Source organism: Carassius carassius, chromosome 7, assembly GCF_963082965.1.
Source record: "Carassius carassius chromosome 7, fCarCar2.1, whole genome shotgun sequence".
Taxonomy (NCBI): Eukaryota; Metazoa; Chordata; class Actinopteri; order Cypriniformes; family Cyprinidae; genus Carassius; species Carassius carassius.
In genome coordinates this window covers 28,519,298-28,538,081 of record NC_081761.1, presented here as the reverse complement: position 1 = coordinate 28,538,081, position 18,784 = coordinate 28,519,298, and the positions used below count along the sequence as shown (strand labels likewise).

The 18,784-nt window shown below is 37.9% G+C and overlaps 1 protein-coding gene across 1 annotated transcript; it reads right to left on the bottom strand.

Moving 5' to 3' along the window:
* Positions 1 to 9,693: 9,693 nt before the first annotated feature.
* Positions 9,694 to 17,926, bottom strand: LOC132143869 (arylamine N-acetyltransferase, pineal gland isozyme NAT-3-like). The gene is made up of 2 exons (XM_059554464.1): positions 17,529 to 17,926; positions 9,694 to 10,615 (listed from the first exon to the last, which is right to left on the bottom strand). Exon 2 carries the CDS (start codon positions 10,606 to 10,608, stop codon positions 9,766 to 9,768), a length of 843 nt encoding a protein of 280 aa, XP_059410447.1. The 5' UTR covers positions 10,609 to 10,615; positions 17,529 to 17,926; the 3' UTR covers positions 9,694 to 9,765.
* Between the last annotated feature and the right edge of the window lie 858 nt (positions 17,927 to 18,784).

Below are 18,784 nucleotides of genomic sequence, written 5' to 3'. Positions count from 1 at the left end.
TCAGATCTTTATTAAATCTGTTTCAAGCTGTTTAAAACCTGGACTATGCGTCTGGTCTGAGTCAAGATCTATACGTGCTTTCCAAGTGTCCATAGTGTATTAATCAACAAGGACTGAAATGAAGCATATTGTGCCATACATTGCCTTGTTTTAATTCATGAATTCTGCCTTCTTTTTGCAGTGATTCTGATCGTGGTGTCTGTGTGTACAGCCACAGGCGCCTGGAACTGGCTGATAGATCCAGACACTCAGAAAATATGTCAAATTTAGAGGTGTCAGATAAGTGTCAAATGCCGCATTCTGCATGTTTGCCATTATAGTGGTTTGTCTGTCATGTTCTCTCTTTCCACAGGTTTCTTTCTTTTCATCTTTATGGAATCATCCATTTTTCACAATCAGCTGTGTGACTCTGATTGGCCTTTTCTTTGCTGGAATACACAAATGAGTTGTTGCACCATATATGTATCCTTTTTAATACAGAAAGTTTTACTGTCTTCATTGTATTCAGCCAATCTGTTGACTAGTGACAATTGCAAACCTGCAAATGATTAGGAACTACCAAATCTCTCCTTAACTTCTTGCAGTATTGCAGCACGCTGTCGGAAAGTACTAGCAGAATATAACATGTCCAGTGATGATGTGAGTACTTTCCTCTGAATTGCCCTTTGTGATCTCTCAGTTTCACTGCTTTATGAATGCAAAGTAACTTTTCTTGTGCGAACATTTGTATTTTTCCCTCTCACATACTAGACGGGAAAACGTATCCTGAAACCACGGCCTCAGATCCAATAGCACTTTGAAGAGACAGAAGTGGAGAGTATTTCATATCAACATATTAATCATCAAGATTGCACATAGGCCTCAATGCTGGGAGATTATCCAAAGGGTGTAAATGTCGACCTCCCAAATAGGACTCTAATTTCTCTCTGCAATTTATGTAGAAGCAATGGGAGCTCAAACGGAAATGCCCATTTTGAAGAAAAACTTTGTTTCTTCTATTTTTAAAATACCATCCTTTTATTTCTGTTGGAAAATTTGAGTTTGATTGTAGATTTTGATATCCTCATTTGTAAAGCAGTTGTCCTACGATAGATGCATACGATGTATGTATTTTTTAGTAAATTGCTGAATACATAATAAATATTAAAATATTAAAGTGTAGATATTTGTTCACCTTAAGCTGATCTTTATATATGTAAGCAACATTTGTAGAATGTCAATGTCTATCACATGATGCGCTGCTTTTTGTTGTTTTTTTAAATAGCTTTTATGCGACCAAAGTCTGCACTAGATGTTAAACATATAAGGGAAACAGGTTAATACATCTTTAATGAATGTCCTGTTTGGCAGAGATTTTATTCACTTCACTGCAGAGTCAAAGTCTACAAGAAAATCTTTAAATGAGCTGTGTTGGCAATAATAAAAGTTGTTTGTTGTACAGTGTTTGTTGCTATTCTTTATTAATGTCTCTTAACCTGAAAACCAGTTAACAAGACAGATAATGTGTCTGCTTTTCAAATTATAGCCCAAAAGGTACAGCATGGTGCTAGCAATACAAAGGTCATGCATGTAATGGTGAAACTTGAATGCACGTAGGTTTATACAATGGATAGTAGAGGTTTTATTGCAATTTCGTGTTTTCAACCAGGCAAAAGGTTACTAATAAAAAACGCAAAAACTATAATAAAACTCAATTCCACACCATGTCAATCCTATTTTATTTACACTACGAGTCAAACGTCTTATAACATTGTGAATCATGTCAATTCTTTATTTTTGTTTACAAAACTTAATATTTTTTCTCCCAATTCTTTATTTTCTTTTGCAATTCTCTATTTTTGTTTGCAAAAAAGCAAAATTATTTTCCTCAATACTTTAATTTTTGTTAGCAAAACGTTATTTTCTTTTGCAAAACATAATTTTTTTTGCATATATATATGGCATTATATTGACTCTAGGGGTGTCGCGATATACCGGTATTGACTATAACCGTGATATTCAAAACAACAATTATCAATATTGTGTTAATTTATTGTAACGATATACTGGTATTAGTGATAACCGCAATATTTAAAATGAACAGTTCTCTTATGATAACACCACATGTAAATACTCCAGTGTCAGTACCTGGTTGAGCTCCCAGGTGGCAGTATTGTGCCTCAACGCTGACACCTGTCAAACAAGAAGAAGACGTCGTGCTCGCAGCTGCTCCGGGGAAAGCCATGTTCATCAGAGTAAGTTGCCATTATTTTACTAGTCATAGAATGGGAAATGCTATATTAACCTGTTAACAGCGGTTTTCTGTGTTCATATATTTAAGTAAAGGGTGATTATTTTAATAACTATCTCGTTTTCTTTTCTCATCTTGTTTTTTATTTGCAATCAATAAGGCCTGTGCGTAGTAACACTTTATTTGTTTGTTCAAATCTATTAACAGTTACACGATTAAAACTGATCTTGAAAAACTGAGCGACCACATTGCTACATTTAACTGTAAAATGTTAAGTTGGTCGCTGTGCCATGCACTTAATGTGTCATCTGCGGTCATTCTTCAATAAGGTTCATTAGTTAACATTAGTTAATTACATTAGTGAACATATATAAATAACATTAATAATAATAATATTTCCACAGCATTTATTAATCTTAGTTCATGCTAATTTCAATATTTACTTATGCATTATTAAAATCACAGGTTGTGTTTGTAAACTTTAAAGGTGCCATGTGCAAAAATTGAGGTAAAAATATACAAAAAATGACCTACACGCATCAAAAGTATGAGACGAAATAAGGGCGATGATGTCATTAAAAAAATGTCAAGTTATAGTGCTGCAGAGATATCAACCTTAATTAGCAGTAGCATTACTAGCCCCGGCCCGACAGGTGTCGTAATACCAGTTTCGGCCATGGGAGGCGGTATGCGGGCAACATAACCACCAGCCAACCTGCAATACACGAATAACTCGCACAGCTTGTGGGCATACCTGAACCTGATGTCAATCGTGTGGAAAGTACAGCCCACTACTTCATTTCAGTTCAGGGAAGAGAGCGGAAGGATGACTTAAGCCCTTGGCAACAGACCACCACCTGCTACAGGGAAACAACCGCGCTCGGAATCACAAATCAAATCCGATAAGAAAAGGAGCCGAACCAGAGTAAACATCGGCACTGCTTTCAATCGCTGGAGACAACTGATGGACCTGAAAGAAATGAGGTTCGACACCGAACTTGTAACATTTCTTTTGGATTGGTAAGTTAGATGCTGTTAGTATTTCGCTAGAAGTTTGTTTTATATGTTTGTGTATTTTATTTCGGGAAGTTATAACATAGAAATGTATCGAAGGCTGTTCTATAAACGTGCTAATGTTAGCGATGGCTAACCGCAGCTGCGTTTGATAATTAGCTAGCTATAACTTACCCATTTTTTTATATCATAAGTAACCTGCTCTGTCTAGTCTGTTGGTCTCCGTGTCCTCTTTGCTTTGTGGTTTTTCTGTACGTGAGAAAATTGATGTGTTGCATGAAAGCGTGTGAAAAGAGTCAATTGCGTGTGTCTCACGGTGCATGCTTGAGAGTTGGCAGCTCTGGTTACGTTGGTTGGCGCTAGCTTGGTCAACATCAGCTGTCTGATGTTGACCAATGATGTTGACAGAATGCTGTCTGTCAAATTAATTTAATTCAAATAATGTGTATATACAACTCAATGTAATATGAACAAAACGAATATGAACATATTCACTGGTAAAGGTCAAGGGGAGTAGCTTGAAGCTGTCATGTTTCAAAATCACTTGACATCACCCAACGTTCCTCTGTAGGCAAAACGTCCTCTTATAGCAGCGGTTCTCAATTCCAGTCCTCGTGCCCCACTGCTCTGCATATTTTGCACGTTTCTCTTTGTTAACACACCTGATTCAGATAATCAGCTCGTTAGAAATGAACTCCGTGCATGAACTGTTTTTCAAATGTTCATTGCTCCCTACTCTCTGAGCAAGGGAAATCTGTTGAAGTTTACCTCACATCGAAACATTCATTCACTGATTTGTGCTGTGCAGCGTCTTTAAACATGGACAACTGTGACATCATATACCTCTGTAAATCAATACAATTTAAATTCACGTCTTGCACACTTCAATGCACTTTGATTGGAACATATAGCTACGTTCACTTCGAACTGGAATCATGGCTGAATATCCTGTGATGTCCACTTCGCAGGGCACTTATGTTCGAATAGAACAAATGTCTGAAGCGCTAAGAGAAACGTTCAAAATGTGCAGAGCAGTGGGGCGCGAGGACTGCAATTGAGAACCGCTGTCTTATAGGCTTCAGCTATGCTCTAGGGTTGTTGTGAAGGTAGGGGCGGAGCATAGAGACTGCCGTTTCTCGTTTGTTACTCTAGAGTAGACCAATTCACTTTATTGAGGCATACTGCCCCCACCTGGTATGGAATGTGGAGTATGACTTGATTTTTTTGCCAGATATGACAGATGGCACCTTTAATGCACTGAACTAACATGAACAATGAATGACTTGATTTGTATTAACAAACAAAGATTAATAAATTGTGTAATAAATGTATTGTTCATTCATGTTAGTTAATACATTAATGTTAACAAATGACATCTTATTGTAAAGTGTTACCATTAATATTTATTCATCTTACCGTTGAACTTGACAGTATTTTCTCTCTTGTAATTTCATAGGAGCTTCAAAGAAGACGGACAAAGCCAGAGTCTTGTGCCCTGCATATATCAGTATCCTTATGTTCGTTGAGGGAAAAAGAAAAACTCAATAAACAAAGTAAAAAAAATTATTTGACTGATATCTTTTCCCCCAAGGTTTCTATAGATATCATGATATATCGATATTGTGAATTTTTATGGCCACAATAACCGTAATATGAAAAATCTAATATCTTGACAGCCCTACTCCATAGTCTCCCATCATGTTTTTAAATAGCGCAGTCCATGGAGAGCAACTATAATAATGAATAATAATATGAATAATAATAATGAACGAAACTTTATAAAACTGAATGTAACTTTTTCAGAAACTATCAAAAATATGCCATTACAAAAGAAGAAAACTCTATGAAAATGAAAAAAATTAACTCAGTCGCACAAATTTAACATGCTCTTCAAATATGCTTCATTCTTTGTTAATGTTTTTCAAAGATTCGTTTTCGCTAATCGTGGATTCTAAATTTATTGCCACAGATTTCGCTTACGTTTCACAGTTTTTCGTTTGTTTTGACACAAACCTCTCGTGGGGGCGGGCTTAACAGTGATCTACTCTGATTGGATAGTGAGCTTTTGATGGACAGGTGCACTCTGACCGGGAAGTACAGACGCCACCCAGTGGCGCGCATATTGGAAAGCTCTCACAGTGATTAAATCTGGTCTCTACCGCAAAAAATTATTTTTCACAGACAAAGTGAAAGACATTTATTTTAAGCTCATACACAGGTTCTACCCTGTATAGAAGTCTATACAAAGATTTAAATCTGACATTGATCTTACATGGTCTGTTTGTTCGAGTTCTGAAGAAACTGTACAGTTATTTTGGTCATGTCAGTACACTCAGAAACTTTGGGATGATATTGGTGTTTTTTTCAAGTGTAAGATTTTGCCAGGCTTCTCAGTACATATGAAAAACATTATATTTGGGTATTATGACTCTGACCCCACAACCGAAAATAACAGTTTTGTTATTAATTAAAAAAAATTCCTAAACAAATTTCACATTCACAAATGCAAATTCTCCAACTGTAAACCTGTCTTCTCTGTTTTCCTAAAAGAAATAGACAACTATTTGAATGTAACCTCAGTGTCTAATAAGAAAGCTATAAGTACTGTTAGATTTGCTCTGCCTTTGATCTCCTTGTTTAATTTTGTTTAGATTTTGGCCCTCTTTATATTCTTTATGTTTTTTTATTTTATTTTATTTTTGTGGATATTATGTGATGTATGTTTATACCTTTGTATGTTTTTGTTCTCTGCATTAATAAAAATAGAAAAAGGAAAAAAAAGCTCTCATGGTGATTTGTATGCAATACGTTGTGCCTTGTGTTACTAAATATATAAATAATATTTTACCTTCGATCGTCTCAGTAAAAATGAGCTTTCAGGAGACAGAGACATGGAGCGGCATCATCTTCCTCCTCCACTTGTCCTTCAAGGCAGTTTGAAGTAAGCTTGTGTTACTGAAGTGACCAATAACATCGATACAAGTTTTTCATGTTACAGTGTGCTACAGTTTGTTGCGGGTTATTATTGTCATTCAGTAACACAAGCTGACTTCAGGCTGCCTTGAAGGACAAGAGCTCATCTTTACAGACTGAGACGATTGAAGGTCAAATATTATTTATATATTTAGTAATACAAATCACAATTACGAAAGCTTTCCAATATGCGCGCCACTGAGTGGCGTCTGTACTTCCCGGTCAGAGAGCACCTGTCCATCAAAAGCTCACTATCCAATCAGAGTAGATCACTGTTAAGCCCGCCCCCACGAGAGGTTTGTGTGAAACACCAAACGAAAAACTGTGAAACGTAAGAGAAATCTGTGGCAATGAATTCAGAATCCACAATTAGCAAAAACGAATCTTTGAAAAACATTAACAAAGAATGAAGCATATTTGAAGAGCCTTTTAAATTTGTGCGACTGAGTTCATTTTTTTTCGTTTTCATTTTTTTTTCTTCTGTTGTAATGGCATATTCTTGATAGTTTCTGAAAAAGTTACGTTCAGTTTTATTAAGTTTCGTTCATTATTATTGAAACAAATGTAATTCCATACTGCGCTCGACTGCTCAGTCCGACACAGCCGTCTCGCCGTCGCCAGAGTTTTTTGGCACAAGTCAGCATGACATCAGAGCAAGGCGGACCTAACTTGGACACTTTTCTAACCGGCATGCATCTCGCGGTGATCACCGGTGATCGGTTCTGTGCAGATTTTGCTCATCTCAAACAAACCTAGGCTTGTTTGCGATGCGCCTTGCCTCGCCTGAAATGTAGGCGAAAGTAGGCGGCTGCAGTACGTGGAGGGGTCAAAAAAGACCTTTGAAGTCGGACACTTCCTGAATCTCGCTGTTTTGTTGTAAATAAATAAATAAATGGTTAATCTAATTCTTAGAATAAAGAGAAAATGTATCAGCTGACATTATCAGCCAATGAGCATGAGGCTGTGTCTCACAGTGGATTCGAACCCAGGTCTCTCACACCAAAGACATGTGTCTTATCCACTGCGCTAGCACCACCCCTGGTATAAGGGGTGGTGTTAGCGCAGTGTATAAGACGCATGCCTGTGGTGTGGGAGACCCGGGTTCGAATCCACTGTGAACCGCCAGTGTGTCCCTGAGCAAGACACTTAACCCCTAGTTGCTCCAGAGGCGTGCGACCTCTGACATATATAGCAATTGTAAGTCGCTTTGGATAAAAGCGTCAGCTAAATGAATAAATGTAAATGTAATAATATATATATATATATATATATATATATATAAGCACTATGTGAAGCTACAGTAGTACAATGATTTGCATGTTGTGCACAGTACATACTATATAATGCAACATCAGTTGCATTATCATTTATTACCAGTGAGGCAGAATATGCAAGGAAAGAGCTGAAAGTAGGAGACAAAGTAGACAAAGGGAATAATGAGCACTGTTCACTGAATAATGTTAATAGCGTTGTAAGATTAATAAGGGAATTAAGATCAATGTAACTCAAAGGGGATAGAATTACAGTAAATAAGAACCGAATTAGTATGCAAATTATTCAGAATTAATATTTAACACTTTATCAACTATTCGTCCACCGATAAATTGGGATTAGGGTATTTTATCAATTCTGGACAAAATATTATCCCGTGGTCTATGGTAATAATATCTTGAAATTTTGATAACTGATTATGAGCAAGGTAAGTTAACAGAATCTACAGTTTAAGGCAGTAACTTGTAAGCACACAGCACAAGACACTGGTATGTAAAAATCAAACAAGGCTTTATTGAACTACTCTAATACACACAAACTAAACTAATGAAAACACACAAACATTCATTCAAACAGTGACAGAGAAAAGTGATGCTATTAACGGAGGGTGAATGGAGTCCCAAGTGTCTAGCGTTAGACACTATTTCTTGTCCGCAACCTGAGAGAATCAATCTACTAGCACTTTAATCTTAGTTCGTTTTCATAATAAGATTTGCACCAGTTTCAGCCAGAATTAGGAGATATAGTGTACTTGCGTTTCCGGGTGGTTTCTCTGAGAGGGTTTTTCTTTAACGAAGTTCAACGAAGGATCTTACGGAAGAGTTGATGAGTTTTGAGTGAGCTCTTGGTGGTTTGAAGAGGAACACGCTGGAAGATGGAAAGGTCAGCACAAACCATAGGCAAGAGCCCAAGTCACTGCAAGCAGGACAAAAGCGAGGCAAAAAGCATGAGGCAAAAAGCCTGTCATAGGGTTATAAGCGTGTCCATCTGACCCGTCCTTTCTTAGTGCGACAGCCAATCAGATATTGTCTTGGGCGGGACCTACACCCCGTTCTCCGGTTCTTGCATGTAATTAACGTAATGTCCATGTGATCGCGTGTGTCCAAACTTCTGAGTGTTTAGTTTAAACGCTTTAATAAGCAAACTTAATAGTTTAAATATGGTGCATCCTACACACATCTACTTTATATCAAAATTCTAGAAATCATTTACCCATCAAGTAGGTGCCAAAATACATATACTTCCCATAGTTGAGGTGGAAGTAAATAAGGATTTAGCCGTGATAAGTGTTTAACACAAAATTACTTGAGTAATTTTTGAGTAAAGCATGCATAATACAGAGAATACACATATATGAGGAAACTTCTGGTGATTAGTTCCTATAACTGAGGTAGAAAACCCTACGAATAGGCTGTAATGAAAGATAATAAAAAAAAACAGAAATAATTCCACAGGTTATATAAAACATACATGATACTTAAGAAATGTGTGAGGTAAAAAAAAGTAATCAATTTAGCTTATTGGAAGGAATTGTGAGACCGTTTTTTGTATTAAACCACAAGTAGGTTAAATTTCAATGTTGGTTTTTGGGAGACAAAGTCTCTGGAATTTACAGCTGCAGCAAGGAGGTGTTCCCTGGTTTAAGGTTTTTGGTGATCCTGGACCAAAGGAATGCCTAAGCATCCTTCCTTTCCTGATAAGGCTGGGGATTTATGCATTGGGGTCACCACAGGGTTCCTGGCCATTTGGTCTTAAGTTTGGGGAACAAAGAGAAATCTTTTCCTGCTGTCCTGACGTCGCTGGTATGAGATTAGACAGGCACAGAAGGGAAAGGAGGGGGTGACATCTCCTTTAGCCATCTTGGCACCATGACTGTGTTTTATGATGCACTAATGGTTCGATGGGGAATCGTTCTGAACTGTGGAATGCGGTGTTGGGTTCTTTTAATGAAATGGACTGTTCAAGGATAATCCTACAGCGTCCTTCTTAGAGTAGTTTGACTTCAGCTGACAAGTACAAATTCAACAAGTATTGTAATGTCAAGCAAATACAATGGAAAATTATTTCTCCACATTGTCCTATGACATTTGCAAACTTAAAATGGAGACATGGTTTCACAGCCTAATTAACAAAAATATAAAAAAATGATTAAATATATATAGAGAGAGCATTAACAAAATAATTAAATACAAAGAAGCAGAGCGTTCAGAGAGCACAATTTGTATCTCAATATTCAAGAAAATCACAATGATTACTAAAATTAGATGAGCTGAGTACTAGATGCAATAATTAGCTTTGTTGTTTTTGGGTGTGAATTTATTAACTAACACCACGTTAAACTTGTCCCTTAGTAAAGCCTCTATCTCACAGTCTGGGATTTCTTTCATGTCCACCAAGTCTGAATTCTCTTTAAATGTGACCTCGCTGTACGTCCAACCAATCAGAGCTCTGAAGCCTGTGGCTGTCTGAAGGGAGCAAATGGATTTGAGCATGAACAGAGAGTCTGGACTAATCTGCAGGCAATCGGACATCTTTCGAAAATGATCTACATCACGGGGTGTTAATGTGAAGGAGTATAATGTTTTGGTGAGCCGTTTATCAATGAGGCTGGAATCATCAAAGGCCTTATCTTGGATCAATTTCTTCCTGCTGGTCTTCTCCAAAACCCACTGCATCCCATTATTTATGAGGCGGAATACACCTGGAGGCTGTGGCTGGTCTTTACCTGAGATCAACTCTAAGGGATGCCAGATTTGGCCCGACACTCCAAAGCTCACATCTGCAATGTACTGCTTCCCATCAATCTCCACCAGATTGACGAGATGAGAGTCCAAGGTGAACACTTTGGAGCCTAGTGTAGTGAATTTGTAACCCATCTCCTTCAGGACCCATGAGAACAAGTGGTTGTTTTCACAACACCAGCCTCCCCGATTGCTCTTGACTATTTTATCATAGATGATGTGCAGGTCCATAGTGTTCTTCTCGCCAGAATGGATGCTGAGGTTCTCAAATGGAATATTCATAACATGCAGCTTGTGGATGGTGAACAAATTGTCCAGGTCAGCTTTGTCATATTGGCCAGTAAACCCAATCTTGTTCAAGTACTCTTTCAGGTCCATTATATCCCTACAAGCAGCAATATACAAAGTTTTAACATAAAATGGATAGTCATTTTATATGGCTATACAGTAAATTTAATGACTTACAAGCATGTTAAAGTATGTTAAATAGTGTGGCTCAAGGATTTTTTTTTATTGTTATTATCACATGTTGTAAAGGACGGTGATAACAAACAATGGACAGTGAATGCTATTGGTGGGCTTTTTAATTGACAGTTGAAACTACGAATCAGTACAGCTTTAGCGTCATCTGAAAGTAGTTCCGCCAAAGGAAATAGAAGTGCGTTGCATCAGAAAGTTTAGTGCGGAGCTAATGAGTGTTCTCCAAAAGTTTATTTCAAGTTTGTGCGTGCAGCTAGAAGTAAGTTCAAATGTTCTTATCTTTGTTATTAATACATTTGTGTATTGTTGCAGTTTAAGATAATCACAGACTTCAGATATTAATGGCAATACTGTATGCGTGTGTACAAAGATTCAGCAACTGCTATTCCTTTGTGTGAATTAATGTGATTATGATAGTTTATGACAGCTGTTTATATGCTTATCAGACCCGTTATGTGGATTATATGCTTATTTGCACGCGTACCTATAAATGCCTCAAGATTAACGTTATAAAATTGCACCGTCATTTGTTTACATAAAACAGCCGGCATGGCGCTAATAAAGTTACGGCCGCGGGTTCAAGTCCCGCTCAGAGCAGGCTGTACATAATGTTGATTATTGTAATTATACATTGAATACAGTTAATCCTAGAAATATTTTAATGCCTTTTGTAACTATATAATATGTTGTAAATGTTTATTGTTGTTATAATTATTATTGTGTACCCTTCATTTACCATGTATACTTTCAGAACCACATATACTCACATATCTACAGTGGAGAATAAAAAGTAAAGAAGAAACATCAGAGTCCTTGCATTCTAACCGGATGTGCCATAGTGATTGCAAACCTTTACTAACAAGCCCCAAATAAATAATTCACAACATCACATGTAATCTTTCAAATGCCATAATATATTTAAAGGAGCAAGGTAATATTTTTAAATATTTAAAATACATTTCAGATTAATGAAATTCTTTAACTGTACATCTAAATAAACATGTAAATTTAGATATTTTAGTAAATAAAATGTATTGAAAATACTAGTAAAAAATTTATATCAGTTAATGTTTGGGCTCTTTGTATATATTAAAAATAATCAGTGTTTGGAATAACGCCGTTCTTTTAAACGGCGTTATTCCAAACACTGATTATTTTTAATATATACAAAAAGCCCAAACATTAACTGATAACGACGTTATTTTTTCAGTAACGGGGTAATCTAACTAATTACTTTTCCCATCGTTACAACGCCGTTAACATTACTGGACGTTAAATGCGGTGCGTTACTATGCATTGATTGAATAAACTGTATAATCCGAACGCAACCCTGGCTCAAACAGCGAGTGAGGAGGTGGGTTAATAACGAGATAAGCCACACACACACACACACACACACAAGCAACAGCTTCGCAGCAGCAGCAGAAATGGCGAGTCAGGAGCAATCCGATTAAAAGTTGGCATTTTTTTGAAGGTGGAGATATAAGCACTACTTCAAATTCATTGTGGTCAAAGGCAAGAAGGTACATGTAATGTGTACATTATATCCAGGAGCGAAGACTTTGTCGACATCCGTTGTAAGCAACTCTAATTTAATGAAGCATCTCACAACGACACACGCATCTACAAAGCTAGTGGCCAAAAACACTTTTCTTACAAAGATAATACTTGAATTGCAGGATAAAACTCTTGCTGTCTGTTGACGTGCAATAAATACCGAAAGTTATGTACAAACACCTGTCTGTTCTACTCTGTTCAACTGACTTGTTAAATTGCTAAACAGTATAAAATTGCTTCAGTTACTAACTCAGTTACTTTTTGGAACAAGTAGTGAGTAACTATAACTAATTACTTTTTTAAAGTAACGTTCCCAACAGTGAAAATAATTATATATATATACACACACAGACACACACAGAGACACAATTTCAAGTTGGGACAGTTTGTAAAAAGCAATCAAGAATCTTTGATTCGTTCATTATTTTTTACTTTTATTTAATTGACAAAAGTACAAAGAAAAGATTTCCAAAGAACAAATTTAGATTTTGATAGTTGCAACATACTCCAAAAAAGTTGGGAAAGAGGCATGTTTAACACTGTGTCACATCAACCTTCCTTTTAATTAATATTTCTTTGTTTGGGAATTGAGGATACTAATTGTTAAAGCAAAATTTTTGTCCAGTCTCACTTCATACTACATTTCAGAAGCTCAGCAGTCTGTGATCGTCATTGTCTGATTCTCCTTTTCACGACTGGTCATACATTTTCAATAGGAGACAGATCTTGACGGCATGTAGGCCAGTCTAACACATTTAACATGGCTCTACGAAACCATGCTTTTGTATCTCATGCAGAATGAGAGCTGGCATTGTCTTGATCTAATTACCATGGACTTCCCATGAAAGACATCATCTTGATGGAAGTATCTCTGTACAATCCCAATATATGACTCCATGTCAATGGTACCTTTGCACATATGCCAGTCACCCATGCCGTTTGCTTTGCTACATTTTCACACAGTCTTTTTGACTATCTGAGATGAGCTCAGATGTGTTCTGATTTGATTGTCCGCCGGTTCCCGCCTCCTTCTTCCTGATAATTATGGAGTTTTTATTGTTACACTGGTGCCGAGGCCCGGGAGAAGGAGGGAAGTGCTGCTGAAGATCCCTCGGCCCTGTGGTGAATCCGCGGTGCCATCGAGCAGGCGAGGAAGTGTCCCGCCATGGACGCTCGAGGCGGTGAGCTGGAGTGAGTTGCCGGGGATGGGCAAGCTTGCTGCCAGGCACCGCGGAGGAGATCACCCAGCTGGTGGAGGGCCGAGCGGCAGTGCGTCTGGGAACCGGAATCTTTTTTTTTTTTTTTTCTCTCCCCTCTCTCGTCTCTGTCGCTCCTCATCCTTCCATCTCCTTTTCTCTCGCCTAGTCTGTCCTACCCCCAGGTTCCCGCAGCCACCCGTGATGTGGAGGTGCGGCTGCCGTCCGTGAGGGAGCGGAGGAGTTGCCGGCGTTCGCCAGGGGGCCGGAGCCTGCTGCCATCCTAGATGGAATCGGGAGGAGCAGGGAACGGGGGACTCCTGCCGGCTGCCCAAAACCGGAGGAGCCATCACCGTCCACCGGGCGGCGGAGGAGTGTTGTGCTGTCCGCCCAGGGCCGTCCAGTGCCACCGCCAGGCACCGCGGAGGAGATCACCCAGCTGGTGGAGGGCCGAGCGGCAGTGCGTCTGGGAACCGGAATCTTTTTTTTTTTTTTTTCTCCCCTCTCTCGTCTCTGTCGCTCCTCAAGTGGGGTGGGGCCGAGAGCCGTAGGAACGGGGCGAGGCCGGTGGAGTGATTGAGAAATGAGCAACACCTGCTCAACCCACTGGTCTCGAGTCCCACGGAGGAGATGGAAGGATATAAAACAGGAGCGACGACAGTGAAGGACGAGAGAGGACCAGGCCTGGATTTTAGTTGTGTTTTGATTTTGTTTGTGCGCAGCAGTCTTCCGTGTGGGGCTGCCATGCTGTTTTGTGTTTATTTGATTATTAAAGTTTGATTTGATTGTCCGCCGGTTCCCGCCTCCTTCTTCCTGATGATTATGAAGTTTGTAATTGTTACTATATATATATATATATATATATATATATATGTATATATATAAAATACCAAAGCATGATGGTTTCTTATGCAATGCCATCTGAGGGCTCAAAGGTCAAGCACATTCAACTGCCTTGCACTACATGTACATGTTCTCTGGATTCCCTGAATCTTTACACAATATTATGTATGGTACTTGGTGAAAGACCTTAATTCTTTGCAATTTTGAATTGCAAAATGCAATTTTTGATTTGTTTGACACTTTTCTTTTGTGAAATTTGGCCTATAGTTATGAGACATGATCCAACTTTGCTTGCAAAGACTGAGATGTTCCTTTTATACCCAAACATGATATCTTGACCAATTACCAATTCACCTGCTTACTGTGAATTGTTAGAAAACAGAATGCACTATAAGCTTTTCAACTTTATTTTGCCTCTTATCCAACTGGAATGTGTTCGTCAAAAACATAATTTGTTTATATTTACAAAATACATTTTGTATATAATAAATTATGTTGGCCAGTGAAAACTTTGGAAATCTTTTCTTTGTACTTTTGTCATCTGAATAACAGTTAAAGAGAATTAAATAATCTCAGATTCTTGATTTTACTGCACTTTACAAAACATCCTAACTTCACTGGAATTAGGGTTGTATACATATATATATATATATATATATATATATATATATATATATATATATATACACAGTGGGTACTGAAAGTATTCAGACCCACTTCAATTTTTCACTCTTTGTTATATTGCAGCCATTTGCTAAAATCATTTAAGTAAATTTCCTCATTAATGTACACATAGCACCCCATATTGACAGAAAAACTCCGAATTGTTGACACTTTTGCAGATTTATTAAAAAAGAAAAACTGAAATATCACATGGTCCTAAGTATTCAGACCCTTTGCTGTGACACTCATATATTTAACTCAGGTGCTGTCCATTTCTTCTGATCATCCTTGAGATGGTTTGATTACACACACCTGTCTATATAAGACCCCACAGCTCACAGTGCATGTCAGAGCAAATGAGAATCATGAAGTCAAAGGAACTGCCTAAAGAGCTCAGAGACAAAATTGTGGCAAGGCACAGATCTGGCCAAGGTTACAAAAAAAAATTCTGCTGCACTTAAGGTTCCTAAGAGCACAGTGGCTTCCATAATCCTTAAATGGAAGATGTTTGGGATGACCAGAACCCTTCCTAGGGCTGGCCGTCTGGTCAAACTGAGCTATCGGGGGAGAAGAGCCTTGGTGAGAGAGGTAAAGAAGAACCCAAAGATCACTGTGGCTGAGCTCCAGAGATGCAGTCGGGAGATGGGAGAAAGTTGTAGAAAGTCAACCATCACTGCTGCCCTCCCCCAGTTGGGTTTTATGGCAGAGTGGCCCGACGGAAGCCTCTCTTCAGTGCAAGACACATGAAAAAACACCTGAAGGACTCCACGATGGTGAGAAATAAGATACTCTGGTCTGATGAGACCAAGATGGAACTTTTTGGCCTTAACTCTAGGCGGAATGTGTGGAGAAAACCAGGCACTGCTCATCACCTGTCCACAGTCCCAGCAGTGAAGCATGGTGGTGGCAGCATCATGCTGTGGGGGTGTTTTTCAGCTGCAGGGACCGGACGACTGGTTGCAATCAAGTGAAGGATGAATGCGGCCAAGTACAGGGATATCCTGGACAAAATCCTTCTCTACAGTGCTCAGGACCTCAGACTGGGCCGGAGGTTCACCTTCCAACAATACAATGACCCTAAGCACACAGCTAAAATAATGAAGGAGTGGCTCCAAAATAACTCTGTGACTGTTCTTGAATGGCCCAGCCAGAGCCCTGACTTAAACCCAAATGGGCATCTCTGGAGAGATCTGAAAATGGCTGCCCACCAATGTTTACCATCCAACCTGACAGAACTAGAGCGGATCAGCAAGGAGGAATGGCAGAGGATCCACAAATCCAGGTGTGAAAAACTTGTTGCATCTTTCCCAAAAAGACTCATGGCTGTATTAGATCAAAAGGGTGCTTCTACTAAATATTGAGCAAAGGGTCTGAATACTTAGGGCCATGTGTGTGTTTTTTTTTTTTTATGTGCAAAAAATGTCAACAATTGTGTTTTTCTGTCAATATGGGGTGCTGTGTGTACATTAATGAGGGAGAAAAATGAACTTAAGTTATTTTAGCAAATGGCTGCAATATAACAAAGTGAAAAATTTAAGGGGTATGAATACTTTCCGTACCAACTGTGTGTGTATTAGTGCTGTCAAACAATTAATCATGATTAATCACATCCAAAATAAAATTTTGTTTGCATAATGAGTGAGCAAGGTGTTTTCTGTATATAAATAAATGCACAAACATACAGTACATATTTAGAAAATTTATGTAATACTATATATTTAATATATAAACATAACATTTTTTTTTAAATGTATACGTTCATGTGTTTTTATATGTACAGTACAGACCAAAAGTTTGGACACACCTTCTCATTCAAAGAGTTTTCTTTATTTTCATGACTATGAAAATTGTAGAGTCACACTGAAGGCATCAAGGGCTATTTGACCAAGAAGGAGAGTGATGGGGTGCTGCACCAGATGACCTGGCCTCCACAGTCACCAGACCTGAACCCAATCGAGATGGTTTAGGGGTGAGCTGGACCGCAGACAGAAGGCAAAAGGGCCCACAAGTGCTAAGCATCTCTCGAGGAACTCCTTCAAGACTGTTGGAAGACCATTTCAGGTGACTACCTCTTGAAGCTCATCAAGAGAACGCCAAGAGTGTGCAAAGCAGTAATCAAAGCAAAAGGTGGCTACTTTGAAGAACCTACAATATGACATATTTTCATTTGTTTCACACTTTTTTGTTATGTATATAATTCCACATGTGTTAATTCATAGTTTTGATGCCTTCAGTGTGAATCTACAATTTTCATAGTCATGAAAATTAAGAAAACTCTTTGAATGAGAAGGTGTGTCCAAACTTTTGGTCTGTACTGTACATAATAAAAAAACCGTATCCACTCATATTATGTAAACAAAAACATTTATTTTAGATGCGATTAATCGTTTGACAGCACTTATATTTATATGCAGGTAATTTAGTTTAAAGCTCCGTTTGGAGACATAGCAGGTTAAATTCAGCTTAACTGGGACATTTTCATAGTCATCTGAATGGTAAAAGTGTCCCAAATATACAACAAACAATAAAGAAATTTCTTTAGAATTTAAAAAACCCTACCGTTAAGACGAATCCAGTGAGAGCTGAAGGAAGCACAATACTCAGAATGTCTGCAAAATGAGAAGACTGAATGACACACACTTTAACCACAGAGTAATAAATTAACTTTGATAAACAAAGGGCAAAATCCACAAAGGCTGAACATTTCTGTACGACTCAACACACAGCATTCGTTACTACTGCTTTTTAAAGTATTGTTTCACAGAAGAGCCGTGATGAACACTCAAACCAATGCTGATCTGTTTGTTTCATTTTCAGACCATTACGCAATATGCTTCCTCTCTTGTGACCGTTGCTAAAATGACTGTGGCAGATACTTCCTGTCTTGTGACTGTTGCTAAAATGAGTTTGGCAGATACAGTATGGCCTAATCTTTTGTGTAGGCTAATGTCTCTACTAGAACTGACTAAGAATATTGTTTCTTATATTTCATGCCTCTTGCTTACCCTCTCTCTCTCTCTCTCTCTCTCTCTCAGCCCGCCGCACTTTTTTTTTTTTTTTTTTTTTTTTGTCTTGCACTTAAAAAAAGGGTGCTGAGAGCAGTCAAAATGCATGTAAGAAGCTGTAACACACGTTTCCTTTATACTTTCGCTTATTTTAACTGATTTAAATTTTTTTGTTTTTAAATAATTTATTTTGTACATAAACGTTTGTGTTGTACATTATTATAAATCGTTTATTAATATTTATAAATGTTAATATTAATGATTTTCATTCATTGTTTTTTATTTCACGTTTGTGTATATGTATATGTTTGTGTATATGTATATATATATATATATATATATATATATATATATATATATATTATGTGTGTGTTTGTGTATAACAAAAAAAATGCATCCTAGCAATTGCACTGTGTCCCATTTTCCAACACTCATAAAAAGTGTACCTTTATAGGTTAGCTCATTCTTTCAAATCATATGTATTCAGAGAGAGCCTGACTATTGCTGTATTAATTTTCAAGGCATTTTACTGTATAGTTTTGGAGAAAACTAAAAGCAAAATCACCCAAAACATCAAACTCCATTGTTGCACTTGTACTTTGTCCCGTTTTCCAACTCACATAAAAAGTGTTCCATTGGTTAGCTCATTCTTTCAATGGATATGTACTCACAGTGACACCTCCTTTTCCAGGCAGTTTCGTAAAACTTTTTGTTGTTTTGGAAATTCTTCATTATTCACCTGATGGTGGAAATGGGAATTTTCACTGCTCTAGCTCTTTTCTTAAAGCCACTTCACTGATTTGTGAAGCT